The 23,457-nt window shown below is 49.0% G+C and overlaps 1 protein-coding gene across 4 annotated transcripts in view; it reads right to left on the bottom strand.

Annotated features, from left to right (window-relative positions):
• The window catches only part of prkdc (protein kinase, DNA-activated, catalytic subunit), a 146,513-nt gene that overhangs the window by 36,535 nt on the left and 86,521 nt on the right, over positions 1-23,457 (bottom strand). For all 4 annotated transcript variants that reach the window (XM_079259807.1, XM_079259805.1, XM_079259806.1 and 1 more), the window contains 8 exons: positions 18,639-18,863; positions 18,292-18,400; positions 18,118-18,220; positions 17,880-18,039; positions 17,628-17,802; positions 17,351-17,544; positions 17,042-17,225; positions 12,621-12,781 (listed from right to left, as the gene is read on the bottom strand). In XM_079259807.1, coding sequence (XP_079115933.1) covers positions 12,621-12,781; positions 17,042-17,225; positions 17,351-17,544; positions 17,628-17,802; positions 17,880-18,039; positions 18,118-18,220; positions 18,292-18,400; positions 18,639-18,863 — 1,311 coding nt within the window. The remainder of the gene's footprint in view (positions 1-12,620; positions 12,782-17,041; positions 17,226-17,350; positions 17,545-17,627; positions 17,803-17,879; positions 18,040-18,117; positions 18,221-18,291; positions 18,401-18,638; positions 18,864-23,457) is intronic.

Genomic DNA, 23,457 nt, shown 5'->3' with positions numbered 1-23,457 from the left:
GGATCGGAACTGGTCTAAATGATCTGGATCCGAACTGGTCTACGCCGATCTGGATCGGAACTGGTCTAAATGATCTGGATCGGAACTGGTCTAAATGATCTGGATCGGAACTGGTCTAAATGATCTGGATCGGAACTGGTCTAAATGATCTGGATCGGAACTGGTCTAAATGATCTGGATCGGAACTGGTCTAAATGATCTGGATCGGAACTGGTCTAAATGATCTGGATCGGAACTGGTCTAAATGATCTGGATCGGAACTGGTCTACGCCGATCTGGATCGGAACTGGTCTAAATGATCTGGATCCGAACTGGTCTAAATGATCTGGATCGGAACTGGTCTAAATGATCTGGATCGGAACTGGTCTAAATGATCTGGATCGGAACTGGTCTAAATGATCTGGATCGGAACTGGTCTAAATGATCTGGATCGGAACTGGTCTAAATGATCTGTGTTGGAACTGGTTTAAATGATCTGGATCGGAACTGGTCTAAATGATCTGGATCGGAACTGGTCTAAATGATCTGGATCGGAACTGGTTTAAATGATCTGGATCGGAACTGGTCTAAATGATCTGGAACGGAACTGGTCTAAATGATCCGGATCGGAACTGGTCTAAATGATCTGGATCGGAAGTGGTCTAAATGATCTGGATCGGAAGTGGTCTAAATGATCTGGATCGGAACTGGTCTAAATGATCTGGATCGGAACTGGTCTAAATGATCTGGATCGGAACTGGTCTACGCCGATCTGGATCGGAACTGGTCTAAATGATCTGGATCGGAACTGGTCTAAATGATCTGGATCGGAACTGGTCTACGCCGATCTGGATCGGAACTGGTCTAAATGATCTGGATCGGAACTGGTCTAAATGATCTGGGTCGGAACTGGTCTAAATGATCTGGGTCGGAACTGGTCTAAATGATCTGGGTCGGAACTGGTCTAAATGATCTGGGTCGGAACTGGTCTAAATGATCTGGGTCGGAACTGGTCTAAATGATCTGGGTCGGAACTGGTCTAAATGATCTGGATCGGAACTGGTCTAAATGATCTGGATCGGAACTGGTCTAAATGATCTGGATCGGAACTGGTCTAAATGATCTGGATCGGAACTGGTCTAAATGATCTGGATCGGAACTGGTCTAAATGATCTGGATCGGAACTGGTCTAAATGATCTGGATCGGAACTGGTCTAAATGATCTGGATCGGAACTGGTCTAAATGATCTGGGTTGGAACTGGTTTAAATGATCTGGATCGGAAGTGGTCTAAATGATCTGGGTTAGAACTTGTCTAAATGATCTGGGTTAGAACTGGTCTAAATGATCTGGATCGGAACTGGTCTAAATGATCTGGATCGGAACTGGTCTAAATGATCTGGATCGGAACTGGTCTAAATGATCTGGATCGGAACTGGTCTAAATGATCTGGGTTGGAACTGGTCTAAATGATCTGGGTTAGAACTGGTCTAAATGATCTGGATCGGAACTGGTCTAAATGATCTGGATCGGAACTGGTCTAAATGATCTGGATCGGAACTGGTCTAAATGATCTGGATCGGAACTGGTCTAAATGATCTGGATCGGAACTGGTCTAAATGATCTGGGTCGGAACTGGTTTAAATGATCTGGATCGGAAGTGGTCTAAATGATCTGGGTTAGAACTGGTCTAAATGATCTGGATCGGAACTGGTCTAAATGATCTGGATCGGAACTGGTCTAAATGATCTGGATCGGAAGTGGTCTAAATGATCTGGATCGGAACTGGTCTAAATGATCTGGATCGGAACTGGTCTAAATGATCTGGATCGGAACTGGTCTAAATGATCTGGATCGGAACTGGTCTAAATGATCTGGATCGGAACTGGTCTAAATGATCTGGATCGGAAGTGGTCTAAATGATCTGGATCGGAACTAGTCTAAATGATCTGGGTTGGAACTGGTCTAAATGATCTGGATCGGAACTGGTCTAAATGATCTGGATCGGAACTGGTCTAAATGATCTGGATCGGAAGTGGTCTAAATGATCTGGGTCAGAACTGGTCTAAATGATCTGGGTTAGAACTGGTCTAAATGATCTGGGTTGGAACTGGTCTAAATGATCTGGATCGGAACTGGTCTAAACGATCTGGGTCGGAACTGGTCTAAACGATCTGGATCGGAACTGGTCTAAATGATCTGGATCGGAACTGGTCTAAATGATCTGGGTCGGAACTGGTCTAAATGATCTGGGTCGGAACTGGTCTAAATGATCTGGATCGGAAGTGGTCTAAATGATCTGGGTTAGAACTGGTCTAAATGATCTGGATCGGAAGTGGTCTAAATGATCTGGGTTAGAACTGGTCTAAATGATCTGGATCGGAACTGGTCTAAATGATCTGGATCGGAACTGGTCTAAATGATCTGGATCGGAACTGGTCTAAATGATCTGGATCGGAACTGGTCTACGCCGATCTGGATCGGAACTGGTCTAAATGATCTGGATCGGAACTGGTCTAAATGATCTGGATCGGAACTGGCCTACGCCGATCTGGATCGGAACTGGTCTAAATGATCTGGATCGGAACTGGTCTACGCCGATCTGGATCGGAACTGGTCTACGCCGATCTGGATCGGAACTGGTCTAAATGATCTGGATCGGAACTGGTCTAAATGATCTGGATCGGAAGTGGTCTAAATGATCTGGATCGGAACTGGTTTAAATGATCTGGATCGGAACTGGTTTAAATGATCTGGATCGGAACTGGTCTAAATGATCTGGATCGGAACTGGTCTAAATGATCTGGATCGGAACTGGTCTAAATGATCTGGATCGGAACTGGTCTAAATGATCTGGATCGGAACTGGTCTAAATGATCTGGATCGGAACTGGTCTAAATGATCTGGATCGGAACTGGTCTAAATGATCTGGATCGGAAGTGGTCTAAATGATCTGGATCGGAACTGGTCTAAATGATCTGGATCGGAACTGGTCTAAATGATCTGGATCGGAACTGGTCTAAATGATCTGGGTCGGAACTGGTCTAAATGATCTCGGTCGGAACTGGTCTACGCCGATCTGGATCGGAACTGGTCTAAATGATCTGGATCGGAACTGGTCTAAATGATCTGGATCGGAACTGGTCTACGCCGATCTGGATCGGAACTGGTCTACGCCGATCTGGATCGGAACTGGTCTAAATGATCTGGATCGGAACTGGTCTAAATGATCTGGATCGGAACTGGTCTAAATGATCTGGATCGGAACTGGTCTAAATGATCTGGATCGGAACTGGTCTAAATGATCTGGATCGGAACTGGTCTAAATGATCTGGATAGGAACTGGTCTAAATGATCTGGATAGGAACTGGTCTAAATGATCTGGGTTGGAACTGGTTTAAATGATCTGGATCGGAAGTGGTCTAAATGATCTGGGTTAGAACTGGTCTACGCCGATCTGGATCGGAACTGGTCTAAATGATCTGGATAGGAACTGGTCTAAATGATCTGGATAGGAACTGGTCTAAATGATCTGGATAGGAACTGGTCTAAATGATCTGGATCGGAACTGGTCTAAATGATCTGGATCGGAACTGGTCTAAATGATCTGGATCGGAACTGGTCTAAATGATCTGGATCGGAACTGGTCTAAATGATCTGGATCGGAACTGGTCTAAATGATCTGGATCGGAACTGGTCTAAATGATCTGGGTTAGAACTGGTCTAAATGATCTGGGTTAGAACTGGTCTAAATGATCTGGATCGGAACTGGTCTAAATGATCTGGATCGGAACTGGTTTAAATGATCTGGATCGGAACTGGTCTAAATGATCTGGATCGGAACTGGTCTAAATGATCTGGATCGGAACTGGTCTAAATGATCTGGATCGGAACTGGTCTAAATGATCTGGATCGGAACTGGTCTAAATGATCTGGATCGGAACTGGTCTAAATGATCTGGATCGGAACTGGTCTAAATGATCTGGATCGGAACTGGTCTAAATGATCTGGATCGGAACTGGTCTAAATGATCTGGGTCGGAACTGGTCTAAATGATCTGGATCGGAACTGGTCTAAATGATCTGGATCGGAACTGGTTTAAATGATCTGGATCCGAACTGGTCTAAATGATCTGGAACGGAACTGGTCTAAATGATCCGGATCGGAACTGGTCTAAATGATCTGGATCGGAAGTGGTCTAAATGATCTGGATCGGAAGTGGTCTAAATGATCTGGATCGGAACTGGTCTAAATGATCTGGGTCGGAACTGGTCTAAATGATCTGGGTCGGAACTGGTCTAAATGATCTGGGTCGGAACTGGTCTACGCCGATCTGGATCGGAACTGGTCTAAATGATCTGGATCGGAACTGGTCTAAATGATCTGGATCGGAACTGGTCTAAATGATCTGGATCGGAACTGGTCTACGCCGATCTGGATCGGAACTGGTCTACGCCGATCTGGATCGGAACTGGTCTAAATGATCTGGATCGGAACTGGTCTAAATGATCTGGATCGGAACTGGTCTAAATGATCTGGATCGGAACTGGTCTAAATGATCTGGATCGGAACTGGTCTAAATGATCTGGATAGGAACTGGTCTAAATGATCTGGATAGGAACTGGTCTAAATGATCTGGATAGGAACTGGTCTAAATGATCTGGATCGGAACTGGTCTAAATGATCTGGATCGGAACTGGTCTAAATGATCTGGATCGGAACTGGTCTAAATGATCTGGATCGGAACTGGTCTAAATGATCTGGATCGGAACTGGTCTAAATGATCTGGATCGGAACTGGTCTAAATGATCTGGATCGGAACTGGTCTAAATGATCTGGATCGGAACTGGTCTAAATGATCTGGATCGGAACTGGTTTAAATGATCTGGATCGGAACTGGTCTAAATGATCTGGATCGGAACTGGTCTAAATGATCTGGATCGGAACTGGTCTAAATGATCTGGATCGGAACTGGTCTAAATGATCTGGATCGGAACTGGTCTAAATGATCTGGATCGGAACTGGTCTAAATGATCTGGATCGGAACTGGTCTAAATGATCTGGATCGGAACTGGTCTAAATGATCTGGATCGGAACTGGTCTAAATGATCTGGATCGGAAGTGGTCTAAATGATCTGGGTTAGAACTGGTCTAAATGATCTGGATCGGAACTGGTCTAAATGATCTGGATCGGAACTGGTCTAAATGATCTGGATCGGAACTGGTCTAAATGATCTGGGTCGGAACTGGTCTACGCCGATCTGGATCGGAACTGGTCTACGCCGATCTGGATCGGAACTGGTCTAAATGATCTGGATCGGAACTGGTCTAAATGATCTGGATCGGAACTGGTCTAAATGATCTGGATCGGAACTGGTCTAAATGATCTGGATCGGAACTGGTCTAAATGATCTGGGTCGGAACTGGTCTAAATGATCTGGGTCGGAACTGGTCTACGCCGATCTGGATCGGAACTGGTCTAAATGATCTGGATCGGAAGTGGTCTAAATGATCTGGATCGGAACTGGTCTAAATGATCTGGATCGGAACTGGTCTAAATGATCTGGATCGGAACTGGTCTAAATGATCTGGATCGGAACTGGTCTACGCCGATCTGGATAGGAACTGGTCTAAATGATCTGGATCCGAACTGGTCTACGCCGATCTGGATCGGAACTGGTCTAAATGATCTGGATCGGAACTGGTCTAAATGATCTGGATCGGAACTGGTCTAAATGATCTGGATCGGAACTGGTCTAAATGATCTGGATCGGAACTGGTCTAAATGATCTGGATAGGAACTGGTCTAAATGATCTGGATCGGAACTGGTCTAAATGATCTGGATCCGAACTGGTCTAAATGATCTGGATCCGAACTGGTCTACGCCGATCTGGATCGGAACTGGTCTAAATGATCTGGATCGGAACTGGTCTAAATGATCTGGATCGGAACTGGTCTAAATGATCTGGATCGGAACTGGTCTAAATGATCTGGATCGGAAGTGGTCTAAATGATCTGGATCGGAACTGGTCTAAATGATCTGGATCGGAACTGGTCTAAATGATCTGGATCGGAACTGGTCTAAATGATCTGGATTGGAACTGGTCTACGCCGATCTGGATCGGAACTGGTCTAAATGATCTGGATCCGAACTGGTCTAAATGATCTGGATCGGAACTGGTCTAAATGATCTGGATCGGAACTGGTCTAAATGATCTGGATCGGAACTGGTCTAAATGATCTGGATCGGAACTGGTCTAAATGATCTGGGTCGGAACTGGTCTAAATGATCTGGGTCGGAACTGGTCTACGCCGATCTGGATCGGAACTGGTCTAAATGATCTGGATCGGAAGTGGTCTAAATGATCTGGATCGGAACTGGTCTAAATGATCTGGATCGGAACTGGTCTAAATGATCTGGATCGGAACTGGTCTAAATGATCTGGATCGGAACTGGTCTACGCCGATCTGGATAGGAACTGGTCTAAATGATCTGGATCCGAACTGGTCTACGCCGATCTGGATCGGAACTGGTCTAAATGATCTGGATCGGAACTGGTCTAAATGATCTGGATCGGAACTGGTCTAAATGATCTGGATCGGAACTGGTCTAAATGATCTGGATCGGAACTGGTCTAAATGATCTGGATAGGAACTGGTCTAAATGATCTGGATCGGAACTGGTCTAAATGATCTGGATCCGAACTGGTCTAAATGATCTGGATCCGAACTGGTCTACGCCGATCTGGATCGGAACTGGTCTAAATGATCTGGATCGGAACTGGTCTAAATGATCTGGATCGGAACTGGTCTAAATGATCTGGATCGGAACTGGTCTAAATGATCTGGATCGGAAGTGGTCTAAATGATCTGGATCGGAACTGGTCTAAATGATCTGGATCGGAACTGGTCTAAATGATCTGGATCGGAACTGGTCTAAATGATCTGGATTGGAACTGGTCTACGCCGATCTGGATCGGAACTGGTCTAAATGATCTGGATCCGAACTGGTCTAAATGATCTGGATCGGAACTGGTCTAAATGATCTGGATCGGAACTGGTCTAAATGATCTGGATCGGAACTGGTCTAAATGATCTGGATCGGAACTGGTCTAAATGATCTGGATCGGAACTGGTCTAAATGATCTGGATCGGAACTGGTCTAAATGATCTGTGTTGGAACTGGTTTAAATGATCTGGATCGGAACTGGTCTAAATGATCTGGATCGGAACTGGTCTAAATGATCTGGATCGGAACTGGTCTAAATGATCTGGATCGGAACTGGTTTAAATGATCTGGATCGGAACTGGTCTAAATGATCTGGATCGGAAGTGGTCTAAATGATCTGGATCGGAAGTGGTCTAAATGATCTGGATCGGAAGTGGTCTAAATGATCTGGATCGGAACTGGTCTAAATGATCTGGATCGGAACTGGTCTAAATGATCTGGATCGGACCTGGTCTAAATGATCTGGATCGGAACTGGTCTAAATGATCTGGATCGGAACTGGTCTAAATGATCTGTGTTGGAACTGGTTTAAATGATCTGGATCGGAAGTGGTCTAAATGATCTGGGTTAGAACTGGTCTAAATGATCTGGATCGGAAGTGGTCTAAATGATCTGGATCGGAAGTGGTCTAAATGATCTGGGTTAGAACTGGTCTAAATGATCTGGATCGGAACTGGTCTAAATGATCTGGATCGGAACTGGTCTAAATGATCTGGATCGGAACTGGTATAAATGATCTGGGTTAGAACTGGTCTAAATGATCTGGGTCGGAACTGGTCTAAATGATCTGGATCGGAACTGGTCTAAATGATCTGGGTCGGAACTGGTCTACGCCGATCTGGATCGGAACTGGTCTAAATGATCTGGATCGGAACTGGTTTAAATGATCTGGATCGGAACTGGTCTAAATGATCTGGATCGGAACTGGTCTAAATGATCTGGATCGGAACTGGTCTAAATGATCTGGATCGGAAGTGGTCTAAATGATCTGGATCGGAAGTGGTCTAAATGATCTGGATCGGAACTGGTCTAAATGATCTGGATCGGAACTGGTCTAAATGATCTGGATCGGAACTGGTCTAAATGATCTGGATCGGAACTGGTCTAAATGATCTGTGTTGGAACTGGTTTAAATGATCTGGATCGGAAGTGGTCTAAATGATCTGGGTTAGAACTGGTCTAAATGATCTGGATCGGAACTGGTCTAAATGATCTGGATCGGAACTGGTCTAAATGATCTGGATCGGAACTGGTCTAAATGATCTGGATCGGAACTGGTCGAAATGATCTGGATCGGAACTGGTCTAAATGATCTGGATCGGAACTAGTCTAAATGATCTGGGTTGGAACTGGTTTAAATGATCTGGATAGGAACTGGTCTAAATGATCTGGATCGGAACTGGTCTAAATGATCTGGGTCGGAACTGGTCTACGCTGATCTGGATCGGAACTGGTCTAAATGATCTGGATCGGAACTGGTCTAAATGATCTGGATCGGAACTGGTCTAAATGATCTGGATCGGAAGTGGTCTAAATGATCTGGATCGGAAGTGGTCTAAATGATCTGGATCGGAAGTGGTCTAAATGATCTGGGTTAGAACTGGTCTAAATGATCTGGGTTAGAACTGGTCTAAATGATCTGGGTCGGAACTGGTCTAAATGATCTGGATCGGAACTGGTCTAAATGATCTGGGTCGGAACTGGTCTAAATGATCTGGATCGGAACTGGTCTAAATGATCTGGATCGGAACTGGTCTAAATGATCTGGGTCGGAACTGGTCTACGCCGATCTGGATCGGAACTGGTCTAAATGATCTGGATCGGAAGTGGTCTAAATGATCTGGATCGGAACTGGTCTAAATGATCTGGATCGGAAGTGGTCTAAATGATCTGGGTCGGAACTGGTCTAAATGATCTGGGTTAGAACTGGTCTAAATGATCTGGATCGGAACTGGTCTAAATGATCTGGGTTAGAACTGGTCTAAATGATCTGGATCGGAACTGGTCTAAATGATCTGGGTCGGAACTGGTTTAAATGATCTGGATTGGAACTGGTCTAAATGATCTGGATCGGAAGTGGTCTAAATGATCTGGGTCGGAACTGGTCTAAATGATCTGGATCGGAACTGGTCTAAATGATCTGGATTAGAACTGGTTTAAATGATCTGGGTTAGAACTGGTCTAAATGATCTGGGTCGGAACTGGTCTACGCCGATCTGGATCGGAACTGGTCTAAATGATCTGGATCGGAAGTGGTCTAAATGATCTGGATCGGAAGTGGTCTAAATGATCTGGGTCGGAACTGGTCTACGCCGATCTGGATCGGAACTGGTCTAAATGATCTGGATCGGAACTGGTCTAAATGATCTGGATCGGAAGTGGTCTAAATGATCTGGATCGGAAGTGGTCTAAATGATCTGGGTTAGAACTGGTCTAAATGATCTGGATCGGAACTGGTCTAAATGATCTGGGTTGGAACTGGTCTAAATGATCTGGATCGGAAGTGGTCTAAATGATCTGGGTTAGAACTGGTCTAAATGATCTGGGTTAGAACTGGTCTAAATGATCTGGATCGGAACTGGTCTAAATGATCTGGGTTAGAACTGGTCTAAATGATCTGGATCGGAACTGGTCTAAATGATCTGGGTCGGAACTGGTTTAAATGATCTGGATCGGAACTGGTCTAAATGATCTGGATCGGAAGTGGTCTAAATGATCTGGGTCGGAACTGGTCTAAATGATCTGGATCGGAACTGGTCTAAATGATCTGGATTAGAACTGGTTTAAATGATCTGGGTTAGAACTGGTCTAAATGATCTGGGTCGGAACTGGTCTACGCCGATCTGGATCGGAACTGGTCTAAATGATCTGGATCGGAAGTGGTCTAAATGATCTGGATCGGAAGTGGTCTAAATGATCTGGGTCGGAACTGGTCTACGCCGATCTGGATCGGAACTGGTCTAAATGATCTGGATCGGAACTGGTCTAAATGATCTGGATCGGAAGTGGTCTAAATGATCTGGATCGGAAGTGGTCTAAATGATCTGGGTTAGAACTGGTCTAAATGATCTGGATCGGAACTGGTCTAAATGATCTGGGTTAGAACTAGTCTAAATGATCTGGGTTAGAACTGGTCTAAATGATCTGGATCGGAACTGGTCTAAATGATCTGGGTTAGAACTAGTCTAAATGATCTGGGTCGGAACTGGTCTAAATGATCTGGGTCGGAACTGGTCTAAATGATCTGGGTTAGAACTGGTCTAAATGATCTGGATCGGAACTGGTCTAAATGATCTGGGTTAGAACTGGTCTAAATGATCTGGGTCGGAACTGGTTTAAATGATCTGGATCGGAACTGGTCTAAATGATCTGGATCGGAAGTGGTCTAAATGATCTGGGTCGGAACTGGTCTAAATGATCTGGATCGGAACTGGTCTAAATGATCTGGATTAGAACTGGTCTAAATGATCTGGGTCGGAACTGGTCTACGCCGATCTGGATCGGAACTGGTCTAAATGATCTGGATCGGAACTGGTCTAAATGATCTGGATCGGAAGTGGTCTAAATGATCTGGATCGGAACTGGTCTAAATGATCTGGATCGGAACTGGTCTACGCCGATCTGGATCGGAACCGGTCTAAATGATCTGGATCGGAAGTGGTCTAAATGATCTGGATCGGAAGTGGTCTAAATGATCTGGGTTAGAACTGGTCTAAATGATCTGGGTTAGAACTGGTCTAAATGATCTGGGTTAGAACTGGTCTAAATGATCTGGGTCGGAACTGGTCTAAATGATCTGGATCGGAACTGGTCTAAATGATCTGGGTCGGAACTGGTCTACGCCGATCTGGATCGGAACTGGTCTAAATGATCTGGATCGGAACTGGTCTAAATGATCTGGATCGGAACTGGTCTAAATGATCTGGATCGGAACTGGTCTAAATGATCTGGATCGGAACTGGTCTAAATGATCTGGATCGGAACTGGTCTAAATGATCTGGATCGGAACTGGTCTAAATGATCTGGATCGGAACTGGTCTAAATGATCTGGATCGGAACTGGTCTAAATGATCTGGATCGGAACTGGTCTAAATGATCTGGGTTAGAACTGGTCTAAATGATCTGGATCGGAACTGGTCTAAATGATCTGGATCGGAACTGGTCTAAATGATCTGGATCGGAACTGGTTTAAATGATCTGGATCGGAACTGGTCTAAATGATCTGGATCGGAACTGGTCTAAATGATCTGGATCGGAACTGGTCTAAATGATCTGGATCGGAACTGGTCTAAATGATCTGGATCGGAACTGGTCTAAATGATCTGGATCTGAACTGGTCTAAATGATCTGGATCGGAACTGGTCTAAATGATCTGGATCGGAACTGGTCTAAATGATCTGGATCGGAACTGGTCTAAATGATCTGGGTCGGAACTGGTCTACGCCGATCTGGATCGGAACTGGTCTAAATAATCTGGATCGGAACTGGTCTAAATGATCTGGATCGGAAGTGGTCTAAATGATCTGGGTTAGAACTGGTCTAAATGATCTGGATCGGAACTGGTCTAAATGATCTGGGTCGGAACTGGTCTAAATGATCTGGATCGGAACTGGTCTAAATGATCTGGATCGGAAGTGGTCTAAATGATCTGGGTCGGAACTGGTCTACGCCGATCTGGATCGGAACTGGTCTAAATGATCTGGATCGGAACTGGTCTAAATGATCTGGATCGGAACTGGTCTAAATGATCTGGATCGGAAGTGGTCTAAATGATCTGGGTTAGAACTGGTCTAAATGATCTGGGTTAGAACTGGTCTAAATGATCTGGATCGGAACTGGTCTAAATGATCTGGGTTAGAACTGGTCTAAATGATCTGGGTCGGAACTGGTTTAAATGATCTGGATCGGAACTGGTCTAAATGATCTGGATCGGAAGTGGTCTAAATGATCTGGGTCGGAACTGGTCTAAATGATCTGGATCGGAACTGGTCTAAATGATCTGGATTAGAACTGGTCTAAATGATCTGGGTCGGAACTGGTCTAAATGATCTGGATCGGAACTGGTCTACGCCGATCTGGATCGGAACTGGTCTAAATGATCTGGATCGGAACTGGTCTAAATGATCTGGATTAGAACTGGTCTAAATGATCTGGGTCGGAACTGGTCTAAATGATCTGGGTCGGAACTGGTCTACGCCGATCTGGATCGGAACTGGTCTAAATGATCTGGATCGGAACTGGTCTAAATGATCTGGATCGGAACTGGTCTAAATGATCTGGATCGGAACTGGTCTAAATGATCTGGGTCGGAACTGGTCTACGCCGATCTGGATCGGAACCGGTCTAAATGATCTGGATCGGAACTGGTCTAAATGATCTGGATCGGAAGTGGTCTAAATGATCTGGATCGGAAGTGGTCTAAATGATCTGGGTTAGAACTGGTCTAAATGATCTGGGTTAGAACTGGTCTAAATGATCTGGATCGGAACTGGTCTAAATGATCTGGATCGGAAGTGGTCTAAATGATCTGGGTTAGAACTGGTCTAAATGATCTGGATCGGAACTGGTCTAAATGATCTGGATCGGAACTGGTCTAAATGACCTGGTGATGACCAGCATTCAGGGATCTCACCTCTTTGGTCATGAGGTCCAGCGTCTCAGACGGATATAACTCAATGATCTGAAGCAGACGAGGGAACTTGAGGCGAGCCTCCTCCGAGTTCATCTTCAGCGCTTTCAGCATGTTTTCCACCACATGAACCAGCAGCATTTGGAGCTCTGGAGGTTTACTGTCTGTAGCCAATCACAAAGAGAACTCAAACACCACAAAAAAACTTGTAAACTAATGACTGTAAGTACTCAAAGAACTCGGTAAATAGTTACTGAAACTAGTTACTTCAGATAGTCACTGGAAAAAAAACCATTCATCTACTTTCTGCTGCTTATCTGGGGTTGGGTCGCGCCGGCAGCAGCCTCAGAGGGAAGCCCAGAGTTCCCTCTTCACAGCCACATTTGCCTGCTCTGGAGGGGAGCGGGGGTGTGTCTTCTCCAGGTCCACAAAGCACATGTAGACTGGTTGGGCAAACTCCCATGCCCCCTCCAGGACCCCAAAGAGGGTATAGAGCTGGTCCACTGTTCCGCGACCAGGACGAAAACCACACTGCTCCTCCTCAATCCGGGATTCGACTATCCGGCGAACCCTCCTCTCCAGGACCCCTGAATAGACCTTACCAGGGAGGCTGAGGAGTGTGATTCCCCTGTAATTGGAACACACCCTCCGGTCCCCCTTCTTAAAAAGGGGGACCACCACCCCAGTCTGCCAGTCCAGCGGTACTGCCCCCGATGTCCACGCGATGCTGCAGAGGCGTGTCAGCCAGGACAGCCCCACAGCATCCAGAGCCTTAAGGAACTCCGGGCGGATCTCATCCACCCCCGGGGCCTTGCTGCCAAGGAGCTTTTTGACCACCTCAGCGACTTCAGCCCCAGAGATAGGAGAGTCCACCCCTGAGTCCACCAGCTCTGGTTCCTCATCGGAAGACGTGTTGGTAGGATTGATGAGGTCTTCGAAGTATTCCTTCCACCGACCCACTATGTCCCGAGTTGCACGTGAGCATTGAAGTCCCCCAGCAGAACAATGGAGTCCCCAGAAGGAGCACCCTCCAGCACTCCCTCCAAGGACTCCAGAAAGGGTGGGTACTCTGAACTGCTGTTCGGTGCATAAGCACAGACAACAGTCAGGACCCGTCCCCCCACCCGGAGGCGGAGGGAAACTACCCTTTCATCCACCGGGGTAAACCCCAACGTGCAGGCACCAAGCTGGGGGCTGATGAGAATGCCCACACCTGCTCGGCGCCTCTCACCATGAGCAACTCCAGGAGGAGGTCCAGCCCCTCTCGAGGGTTCTGGTTCCAGAGCCCAAGCCATGCGTCGAGGTGAGTCCAACTATATCTAGTCGGAACCGCTCAACGCACAAGCTCAGGCTCCTTCCCCACCAGAGAGGTGACGTTCCACGTCCCCAGAGCCAGCTTCTGCAGCCGGGGATCGGACCACCAGGGTCCCCGCCCCTTGCTGCCACCCAGCTCACATTGCACCCGACCCTTATGGCCCCCCCCGAAGGTCGTGACACCACCAGAGGGGGGGAACTGTGTCATCCTTTCAGGCTTTGCCCAACCAAGCTGCATGGTTAAAGGCCCGGCCACCAGAGACCCACCTTTGGACCCACCCCCAGGCCTCGCTCCAGACGGGTGACCCGATGACCCACCTCCAAGCAAGGGAACCTTTCTAACAATGTTCCTGGTCATCAGGGGGGTCATTGAAACTAGGTGATGTAAATAGTTACTAAAACTAGTTATTAGCGGAAGATGGCTACTCAATATACTTAATAAGTAAAGCTCGTTTATATTCAGGAGGATGGTTTTGAGGGTGGGCTGAATGTGTGGCTGGGTGGACCTGTATGTGTCGGGAAGTGTGTGTGTGGAAGAGGGGGCGGTGGACAATCGGTCTGGGATTCCCCTTCTGCCGCCCCTCCTCTTCTCTGTCCTCATGCCCCCCTTCTGCCGCCCCTCTTCTTCTCTGTCCTCATGCCCCCCTTCTGCCGCCCCTCCTCTTCTCTGTCCTCATGCCCCCCTTCTGCCGCCCCTCCTCTTCTCTGTCCTCATGCCCCCCTTCTGCCGCCCCTCCTCTTCTCTGTCCTCATGCCCCCCTTCTGCCGCCCCTCCTCTTCTCTGTCCTCATGCCCCCCTTCTGCCGCCCCTCCTCTTCTCTGTCCTCATGCCCCCCTTCTGCCGCCCCTCTTCTTCTCTGTCCTCATGCCCCCCTTCTGCCGCCCCTCCTCTTCTCTGTCCTCATGCCCCCCTTCTGCCGCCCCTCTTCTTCTCTGTCCTCATGCCCCCCTTCTGCCGCCCCTCCTCTTCTCTGTCCTCATGCCCCCCTTCTGCCGCCCCTCCTCTTCTCTGTCCTCATGCCCCCCTTCTGCCGCCCCTCCTCTTCTCTGTCCTCATGCCCCCCTTCTGCCGCCCCTCCTCTTCTCTGTCCTCATGCCCCCCTTCTGCCGCCCCTCCTCTTCTCTGTCCTCATGCCCCCCTTCTGCCGCCCCTCCTCTTCTTTGTCCTCATGCCCCCCTTCTGCCGCCCCTCTTCTTCTTTGTCCTCATGCCCCCCCCATGCCCTATTCTCGGGGCTTTACTGGGGGGGGGAAGAGTGCCGTCCATTAGACCTGAGTCTGGGCTGGCCTGGCTGTAGGAGGGTTGTCGCCGGCCCTGGGGGGGTGCTGGGTCAGCTGCATCTGTGGGGTGGTGGGGGGGACGCTGGGAATGGTGGGCGGTAATTATAGGGGCCCTGATCGGGGCCATCCTGTCCTCTGCCCCCTCTGAGGTATCTCACATGGGACATGATGGAGGGGTGAGGTGAGGATGTGTGGGAGTGGGTGTATGGGGTTACAGATGGATGGTGCGTTGGCTGGGGGGGGGGGGGGGGGGGAATTAGGGTTGGGGATATAGGTGGGTAGGGGGGTGAGGGGATAGGGATGTGTGCGGATGGGTAGATGTGTGTGTGGAGGGGTGTGTTGGTGGGTGGGTTGTATGTAATGGGGTGTGCCTGTGTTGGAGGAGTGAGGGTGTCTGTGGGGGGGCTGTGGGTGGTGGAGGGGTGTTTGGTGGGGCATGTGTGGTTGGGTAGAAGTAGAGGGATGGGGTGGCGGGGTGTGAGTGTGTGTGGGGGTGGGGTGGGTTGGGGTTTGTGTGACTTGGTATGGGTGAGTGAGTAGAGGGGGGGTGGGGGTGTGTATGTGATGGGAGATGTGTGTGGATTGCGGAGGGGTGTGTGGATGGGGGCTGAGAGGGGAGTGCGTGTTGGGGGGGGGGGGGGGGGGTATGCATGTATATGTGTGTGTGGTTTGGTGGTGGGGGGGGTGGTGTCCTGTACCCGGGGAGCGCAGCTGGTGCACTGGGGTGCGACCTGGCTGCCGCTGGGTGGCGGTCTGGGGATCCTGGTCCTCCGTCGGTGTGGGCTGTACCCTCTGCCTGCGGGGGTGGGGGGCTGCTCTCGGGCTCTAGGGGCCCTGGGGCCTGCGCTCTGTCTGACCTGGGGGGCCGGTGCCCGGCGGGATCGGCCCTTGCCGGCCTGGGCCTGCTGGGGCCTGTTCCCCCTGACTGCGGGGGACTCTGGTTGGGGACCTCCTTCGCCACCTCCTGGGCAGATGCATGGCTGGCTCCGGAGTGGGGGGGTTGGGGTCTGTGCCTGGGGGTGACTGTCGGTTACCCGGGTCTCTGGGTTCTCCTGGCCTGCCTCTAGCTGTAGGCGGGCGGGGTCACATTGGCATGATCACTCTTCTCTGAACACGTTCCACTCTGAATGTTCTGCATGAATGTTCTGCATGTGTCACAGTCACTGAGTCATCCAGCAAGTTTATTCACTAACAGCAGGTAGCTCTCTTTCTGTCTTTTTGACTTAACTTGCTAGTTTCTGGTCCTCATGATTGTCAATGGTTCTGTTATCCACAGGGACCATGAATCTAGAGTTGGCTTGTGTGGGTGGGTATGTGTGTGTACATATGTATGTATGTATATGTATGTATGTATGTGTATGTTTGTGTGTATATATATATGTATGTATGTATATACTGTATGTGCGAGTGTATATACATATATATGTAGGTGGGTATGTATGTGCATATACGTGTATGCATTGATCTCTTTTTGTTTTTTATGTTCTCTTTTCTGTTCTCTTTCTGCCCCTTTCCTGTCCTTTCCGGTCAGATCCAGCAGCATAAACTCTGTAACTAACTATTAACTATTTAATAGTTAGTTAATAATAATAGTTAATAATAGTTAACTATTATCCAAAGCAAATAGAAAAATAAAATAAGAATCAAGAAATACAAGGGGATCATTACATCTATAAAAGTTCCTCTTGGCAAAATAAATTTGCTCAGCAGAACATCAGTCTGCTGCTTAAATGCTGGACAAGACAAGAAAAAAAAAAAAAAAAAAAAAAGCTTGTTTATATTCAGCTACATTAAACATTCAATGTATTTATGTAAAGGGAACTAGTTTACCAGTTTGCGTCTGCTCCTCCAGTCGCAGCAGCTTGTCACAGAAATCAGACAGAGTCATGAATGTCTCTGTGATGCTGCTGCTGTCCAACAAGTCTTGGCTGAAGGACTGAAGCTCCTCGTCAGCCTTCCTGGAGGCTTCACGCAGCAGCCCCAGAGCTCGGCGCTGCAGACCCACCTCCACCTCCTGCAGGAGAGTCAGCATCAGCATCATTTCAGACATACCCCCAATGATGACGAGAATTGTGACATCTTGCTAATAAAACCGCAGAACTGCAACTTTTAACATGAGAGATCACATGTAAACGTTACCTTTGGACTTCCACCTGGCCAAGCGGCTCCTGAAAGCCCAACCACCCTCTGAGCTTTGTCAGGCTCCAGAGCATCCAGGACCGACGTGGACTTGCTGACAGCGGAAGCCAACATGTGGAAAGATGTTCCCTGGAGGACCTTCTGGTCTCGGAACACTTCACCTGGAGCAGCCAGACAGTCCTCCTGAACGTCCTCTGCAGAGACAAAAGACAACAACTTGTCTCAACTTGTTCCTGTCGGTGTCTGTGGACTCGTCCGGTGGGTCCGTGCTTCTCACCCAGCAGGGGGATTGTCTTCAGCATGGTGCTGATCTGCTCCACGGGACCCTGGGTCTGGCTGCGCTGCTGGTTGTAGCGGCTGAAGCAGTGGACCCACCGCAGGAGCCGGTCCCGCTGGGTTTTAGCATCTCTGTGAAGTTCCTTCAGCAGCTTGGTGACAACTGGGAAGTTTCTCTGTGAACATTGGAGGAAGAGATGAGTCTGGCAGGAAGGAAAAGCAGATGACCCAAGCAGCACGCTCCGTTCCTCACCTGCTTCAGGGTGCTGTCGGCCATGTTCAGCTTCATGGTGAACTTGCATTCATTCACCATGGCGCTGAGCTCAGCTGCTGGATCTGGATCTTCCACCTCCATGCTGTTGCTCAGAACCGGACCGCTCAGCTTCTCCCTGATCTTGTCCAGGAAGAAGCACCTGGACCGAGGATCCAAACCCAGGTTGGGATTCTGCTTCAGAAAACTTGTGATCAAACATTTCGGTCCGCATTCTTACCGAGATGTGATGATGTCATCCCAAACGCGGACCGGGTCCACTCTGGCATCAGGAAATCGATTGGTCCACGATCTGATGAGGCGTTTCAGCGAGCTCTTCGACACTGAAAACAAGCGGGAGGTCTTAAAAAGAGGTCAGAAAACAGGCGGCTTCTGAAAGTCTGAATCTACACACCGTCTCCTTTCATGAACTGCAGGAAGTCATGGATTTCCGTCAAGGCCTGGACCGACTGCAGGAGCGTCAGCCGGCTCTGGGTCAGCAGAGAGTCCACGCTGGAGTAGTTCTGCAGCACATGGATGTTCCATCAGCAGAGAATCACACTTTTATGGTTGTACAACACAAGAATGATCAGTGAAACCCTCCAGACAGCAGTCAACCTGCAGCAGACCAGGTCACCCAGATGGACCAGGTCCCAGTGTGCTGCTGGTTCCTGCTGACAGGCTGGTTCTGCAGAACTGAACCGCTGCTTTGGACCAGCTCATTCAAACTTCAGCAAAGGATGAAGAAATCTCTCATTGGACCTCCATGAAGATCTGCATGGCGGTGTTGGCGTGGCATCGGGCTCGGTCGTAGTCCTCCTGCAGGATGTAGAGCAGACTGAGCTCCTGGCTGTGCCGAGTCTCCAGAAGCCTCTTCCGCTCCTCCACCTTCATGGCCTTATCGACGAAGCTGAGCAGCACCTGGTCCCGCTCGCCCAGCTGCAGCTGCTTCAGCATGCTGCGGATCATGTGACCCAGATACATGTCCTGCAACAACAGGAGACCAGATACATGTCCTGCAACAACAGGAGACCAGATACATGTCCACCAGGAGACCAGATACATGTCCTGCAACACCAGGAGACCAGATACATGTCCACCAGGAGACCAGATACATGTCCACCAGGAGACCAGATACATGTCCTGCAACACCAAGAGACCAGATACATGTCCACCAGGAGACCAGATACATGTCCACCAGGAGACCAGATACATGTCCTGCAACACCAGGAGACCAGATACATGTCCTGCAAAACCAGGAGACCAGATACATGTCCACCAGGAGACCAGATACATGTCCTGCAAAACCAGGAGACCAGATACATGTCCACCAGGAGACCAGATACATGTCCTGCAACACCAGGAGACCAGATACATGTCCACCAGGAGACCAGATACATGTCCTGCAACACCAGGAGACCAGATACATGTCCACCAGGAGACCAGATACATGTCCTGCAACACCAGGAGACCAGATACATGTCCACCAGGAGACCAGATACATGTCCACCAGGAGACCAGATACATGTCCTGCAACACCAGGAGACCAGATACATGTCCTGCAACACCAGGAGACCAGATACATGTCCTGCAAAACCAGGAGACCAGATACATGTCCTGCAACACCAGGAGACCAGATACATGTCCTGCAACACCAGGAGACCAGATACATGTCCTGCAACACCAGGAGACCAGATACATGTCCACCAGGAGACCAGATACATGTCCTGCAACACCAGGAGACCAGATACATGTCCTGCAACACCAGGAGACCAGATACATGTCCACCAGGAGACCAGATACATGTCCTGCAACACCAGGAGACCAGATACATGTCCACCAGGAGACCAGATACATGTCCACCAGGAGACCAGATACATGTCCTGCAACACCAGGAGACCAGATACATGTCCTGCAACACCAGGAGACCAGATACATGTCCACCAGGAGACCAGATACATGTCCTGCAACACCAGGAGACCAGATACATGTCCACCAGGAGACCAGATACATGTCCACCAGGAGACCAGATACATGTCCACCAGGAGACCAGATACATGTCCTGCAACACCAGGAGACCAGATACATGTCCACCAGGAGACCAGATACATGTCCACAAGGAGACCAGATACATGTCCACCAGGAGACCAGATACATGTCCTGCAACACCAGGAGACCAGATACATGTCCACCAGGAGACCAGATACATGTCCACCAGGAGACCAGATACATGTCCACCAGGAGACCAGATACATGTCCTGCAACACCAGGAGACCAGATACATGTCCTGCAACACCAGGAGACCAGATACATGTCCACCAGGAGACCAGATACATGTCCACCAGGAGACCAGATACATGTCCACCAGGAGACCAGATACATGTCCTGCAACACCAGGAGACCAGATACATGTCCACCAGGAGACCAGATACATGTCCACAAGGAGACCAGATACATGTCCACCAGGAGACCAGATACATGTCCTGCAACACCAGGAGACCAGATACATGTCCACCAGGAGACCAGATACATGTCCACAAGGAGACCAGATACATGTCCACCAGGAGACCAGATTCATGTCCTGCAACACCAGGAGACCAGATACATGTCCACCAGGAGACCAGATACATGTCCACAAGGAGACCAGATACATGTCCACCAGGAGACCAGATACATGTCCTGCAACACCAGGAGACCAGATACATGTCCACCAGGAGACCAGATACATGTCCTGCAACACCAGGAGACCAGATACATGTCCACCAGGAGACCAGATACATGTCCACCAGGAGACCAGATACATGTCCTGCAACACCAGGAGACCAGATACATGTCCTGCAACACCAGGAGACCAGATACATGTCCACCAGGAGACCAGATACATGTCCTGCAACACCAGGAGACCAGATACATGTCCACCAGGAGACCAGATACATGTCCACCAGGAGACCAGATACATGTCCACCAGGAGACCAGATACATGTCCACCAGGAGACCAGATACATGTCCTGCAACACCAGGAGACCAGATACATGTCCTGCAACACCAGGAGACCAGATACATGTCCACCAGGAGACCAGATACATGTCCACCAGGAGACCAGATTCATGTCCTGCAACACCAGGAGACCAGATACATGTCCACCAGGAGACCAGATACATGTCCTGCAACACCAGGAGACCAGATACATGTCCACCAGGAGACCAGATACATGTCCACCAGGAGACCAGATACATGTCCTGCAACACCAGGAGACCAGATACATGTCCACCAGGAGACCAGATACATGTCCACCAGGAGACCAGATACATGTCCTGCAACACCAGGAGACCAGATACATGTCCACCAGGAGACCAGATACATGTCCACCAGGAGACCAGATACATGTCCACCAGGAGACCAGATACATGTCCACCAGGAGACCAGATACATGTCCACCAGGAGACCAGATACATGTCCTGCAACACCAGGAGACCAGATACATGTCCACCAGGAGACCAGATACATGTCCACCAGGAGACCAGATACATGTCCTGCAACACCAGGAGACCAGATACATGTCCTGCAACACCAGGAGACCAGATACATGTCCACCAGGAGACCAGATACATGTCCTGCAACACCAGGAGACCAGATACATGTCCTGCAACACCAGGAGACCAGATACATGTCCACCAGGAGACCAGATACATGTCCACCAGGAGACCAGATACATGTCCTGCAACACCAGGAGACCAGATACATGTCCACCAGGAGACCAGATACATGTCCTGCAACACCAGGAGACCAGATACATGTCCACCAGGAGACCAGATACATGTCCACCAGGAGACCAGATACATGTCCTGCAACACCAGGAGACCAGATACATGTCCACCAGGAGACCAGATACATGTCCACCAGGAGACCAGATACATGTCCTGCAACACCAGGAGACCAGATACATGTCCACCAGGAGACCAGATACATGTCCACCAGGAGACCAGATACATGCCCTGCAACACCAGGAGACCAGATACATGTCCACCAGGAGACCAGATACATGTCCACCAGGAGACCAGATACATGTCCACCAGGAGACCAGATACATGTCCTGCAACACCAGGAGACCAGATACATGTCCACCAGGAGACCAGATACATGTCCTGCAACACCAGGAGACCAGATACATGTCCTGCAACACCAGGAGACCAGATACATGTCCACCAGGAGACCAGATACATGTCCTGCAACACCAGGAGACCAGATACATGTCCACCAGGAGACCAGATACATGTCCACCTGGAGACCAGATACATGTCCACCAGGAGACCAGATACATGTCCACCAGGAGACCAGATACATGTCCTGCAACACCAGGAGACCAGATACATGTCCACCAGGAGACCAGATACATGTCCACCAGGAGACCAGATTCATGTCCTGCAACACCAGGAGACCAGATACATGTCCACCAGGAGACCAGATACATGTCCACAAGGAGACCAGATACATGTCCACCAGGAGACCAGATACATGTCCTGCAACACCAGGAGACCAGATACATGTCCTGCAACACCAGGAGACCAGATACATGTCCTGCAACACCAGGAGACCAGATACATGTCCACCAGGAGACCAGATTCATGTCCTGCAACACCAGGAGACCAGATACATGTCCACCAGGAGACCAGATACATGTCCACAAGGAGACCAGATACATGTCCACCAGGAGACCAGATACATGTCCTGCAACACCAGGAGACCAGATACATGTCCACCAGGAGACCAGATACATGTCCTGCAACACCAGGAGACCAGATACATGTCCACCAGGAGACCAGATACATGTCCACCAGGAGACCAGATACATGTCCACCAGGAGACCAGATACATGTCCTGCAACACCAGGAGACCAGATACATGTCCACCAGGAGACCAGATACATGTCCACCAGGAGACCAGATTCATGTCCACCAGGAGACCAGATACATGTCCACCAGGAGACCAGATACATGTCCTGCAACACCAGGAGACCAGATACATGTCCACCAGGAGACCAGATTCATGTCCTGCAACACCAGGAGACCAGATACATGTCCACCAGGAGACCAGATACATGTCCACCAGGAGACCAGATTCATGTCCTGCAACACCAGGAGACCAGATACATGTCCTGCAACACCAGGAGACCAGATACATGTCCACCAGGAGACCAGATACATGTCCACCAGGAGACCAGATACATGTCCTGCAACACCAGGAGACCAGATACATGTCCACCAGGAGACCAGATACATGTCCTGCAACACCAGGAGACCAGATACATGTCCACCAGGAGACCAGATACATGTCCACCAGGAGACCAGATACATGTCCTGCAACACCAGGAGACCAGATACATGTCCACCAGGAGACCAGATACATGTCCTGCAACACCAGGAGACCAGATTCATGTCCACCAGGAGACCAGATACATGTCCACCAGGTGACCAGATTCATGTCCTGCAACACCAGGAGACCAGATACATGTCCACCAGGAGACCAGATTCATGTCCACCAGGAGACCAGATTCATGTCCTGCAACACCAGGAGACCAGAT

This window comes from Telmatherina bonti (genome assembly GCF_933228915.1).
Source record: "Telmatherina bonti genome assembly, chromosome: 20".
Classification (NCBI taxonomy): domain Eukaryota; kingdom Metazoa; phylum Chordata; class Actinopteri; order Atheriniformes; family Telmatherinidae; genus Telmatherina; species Telmatherina bonti.
This window is presented reverse-complemented; position numbering and strand designations above follow the sequence as displayed.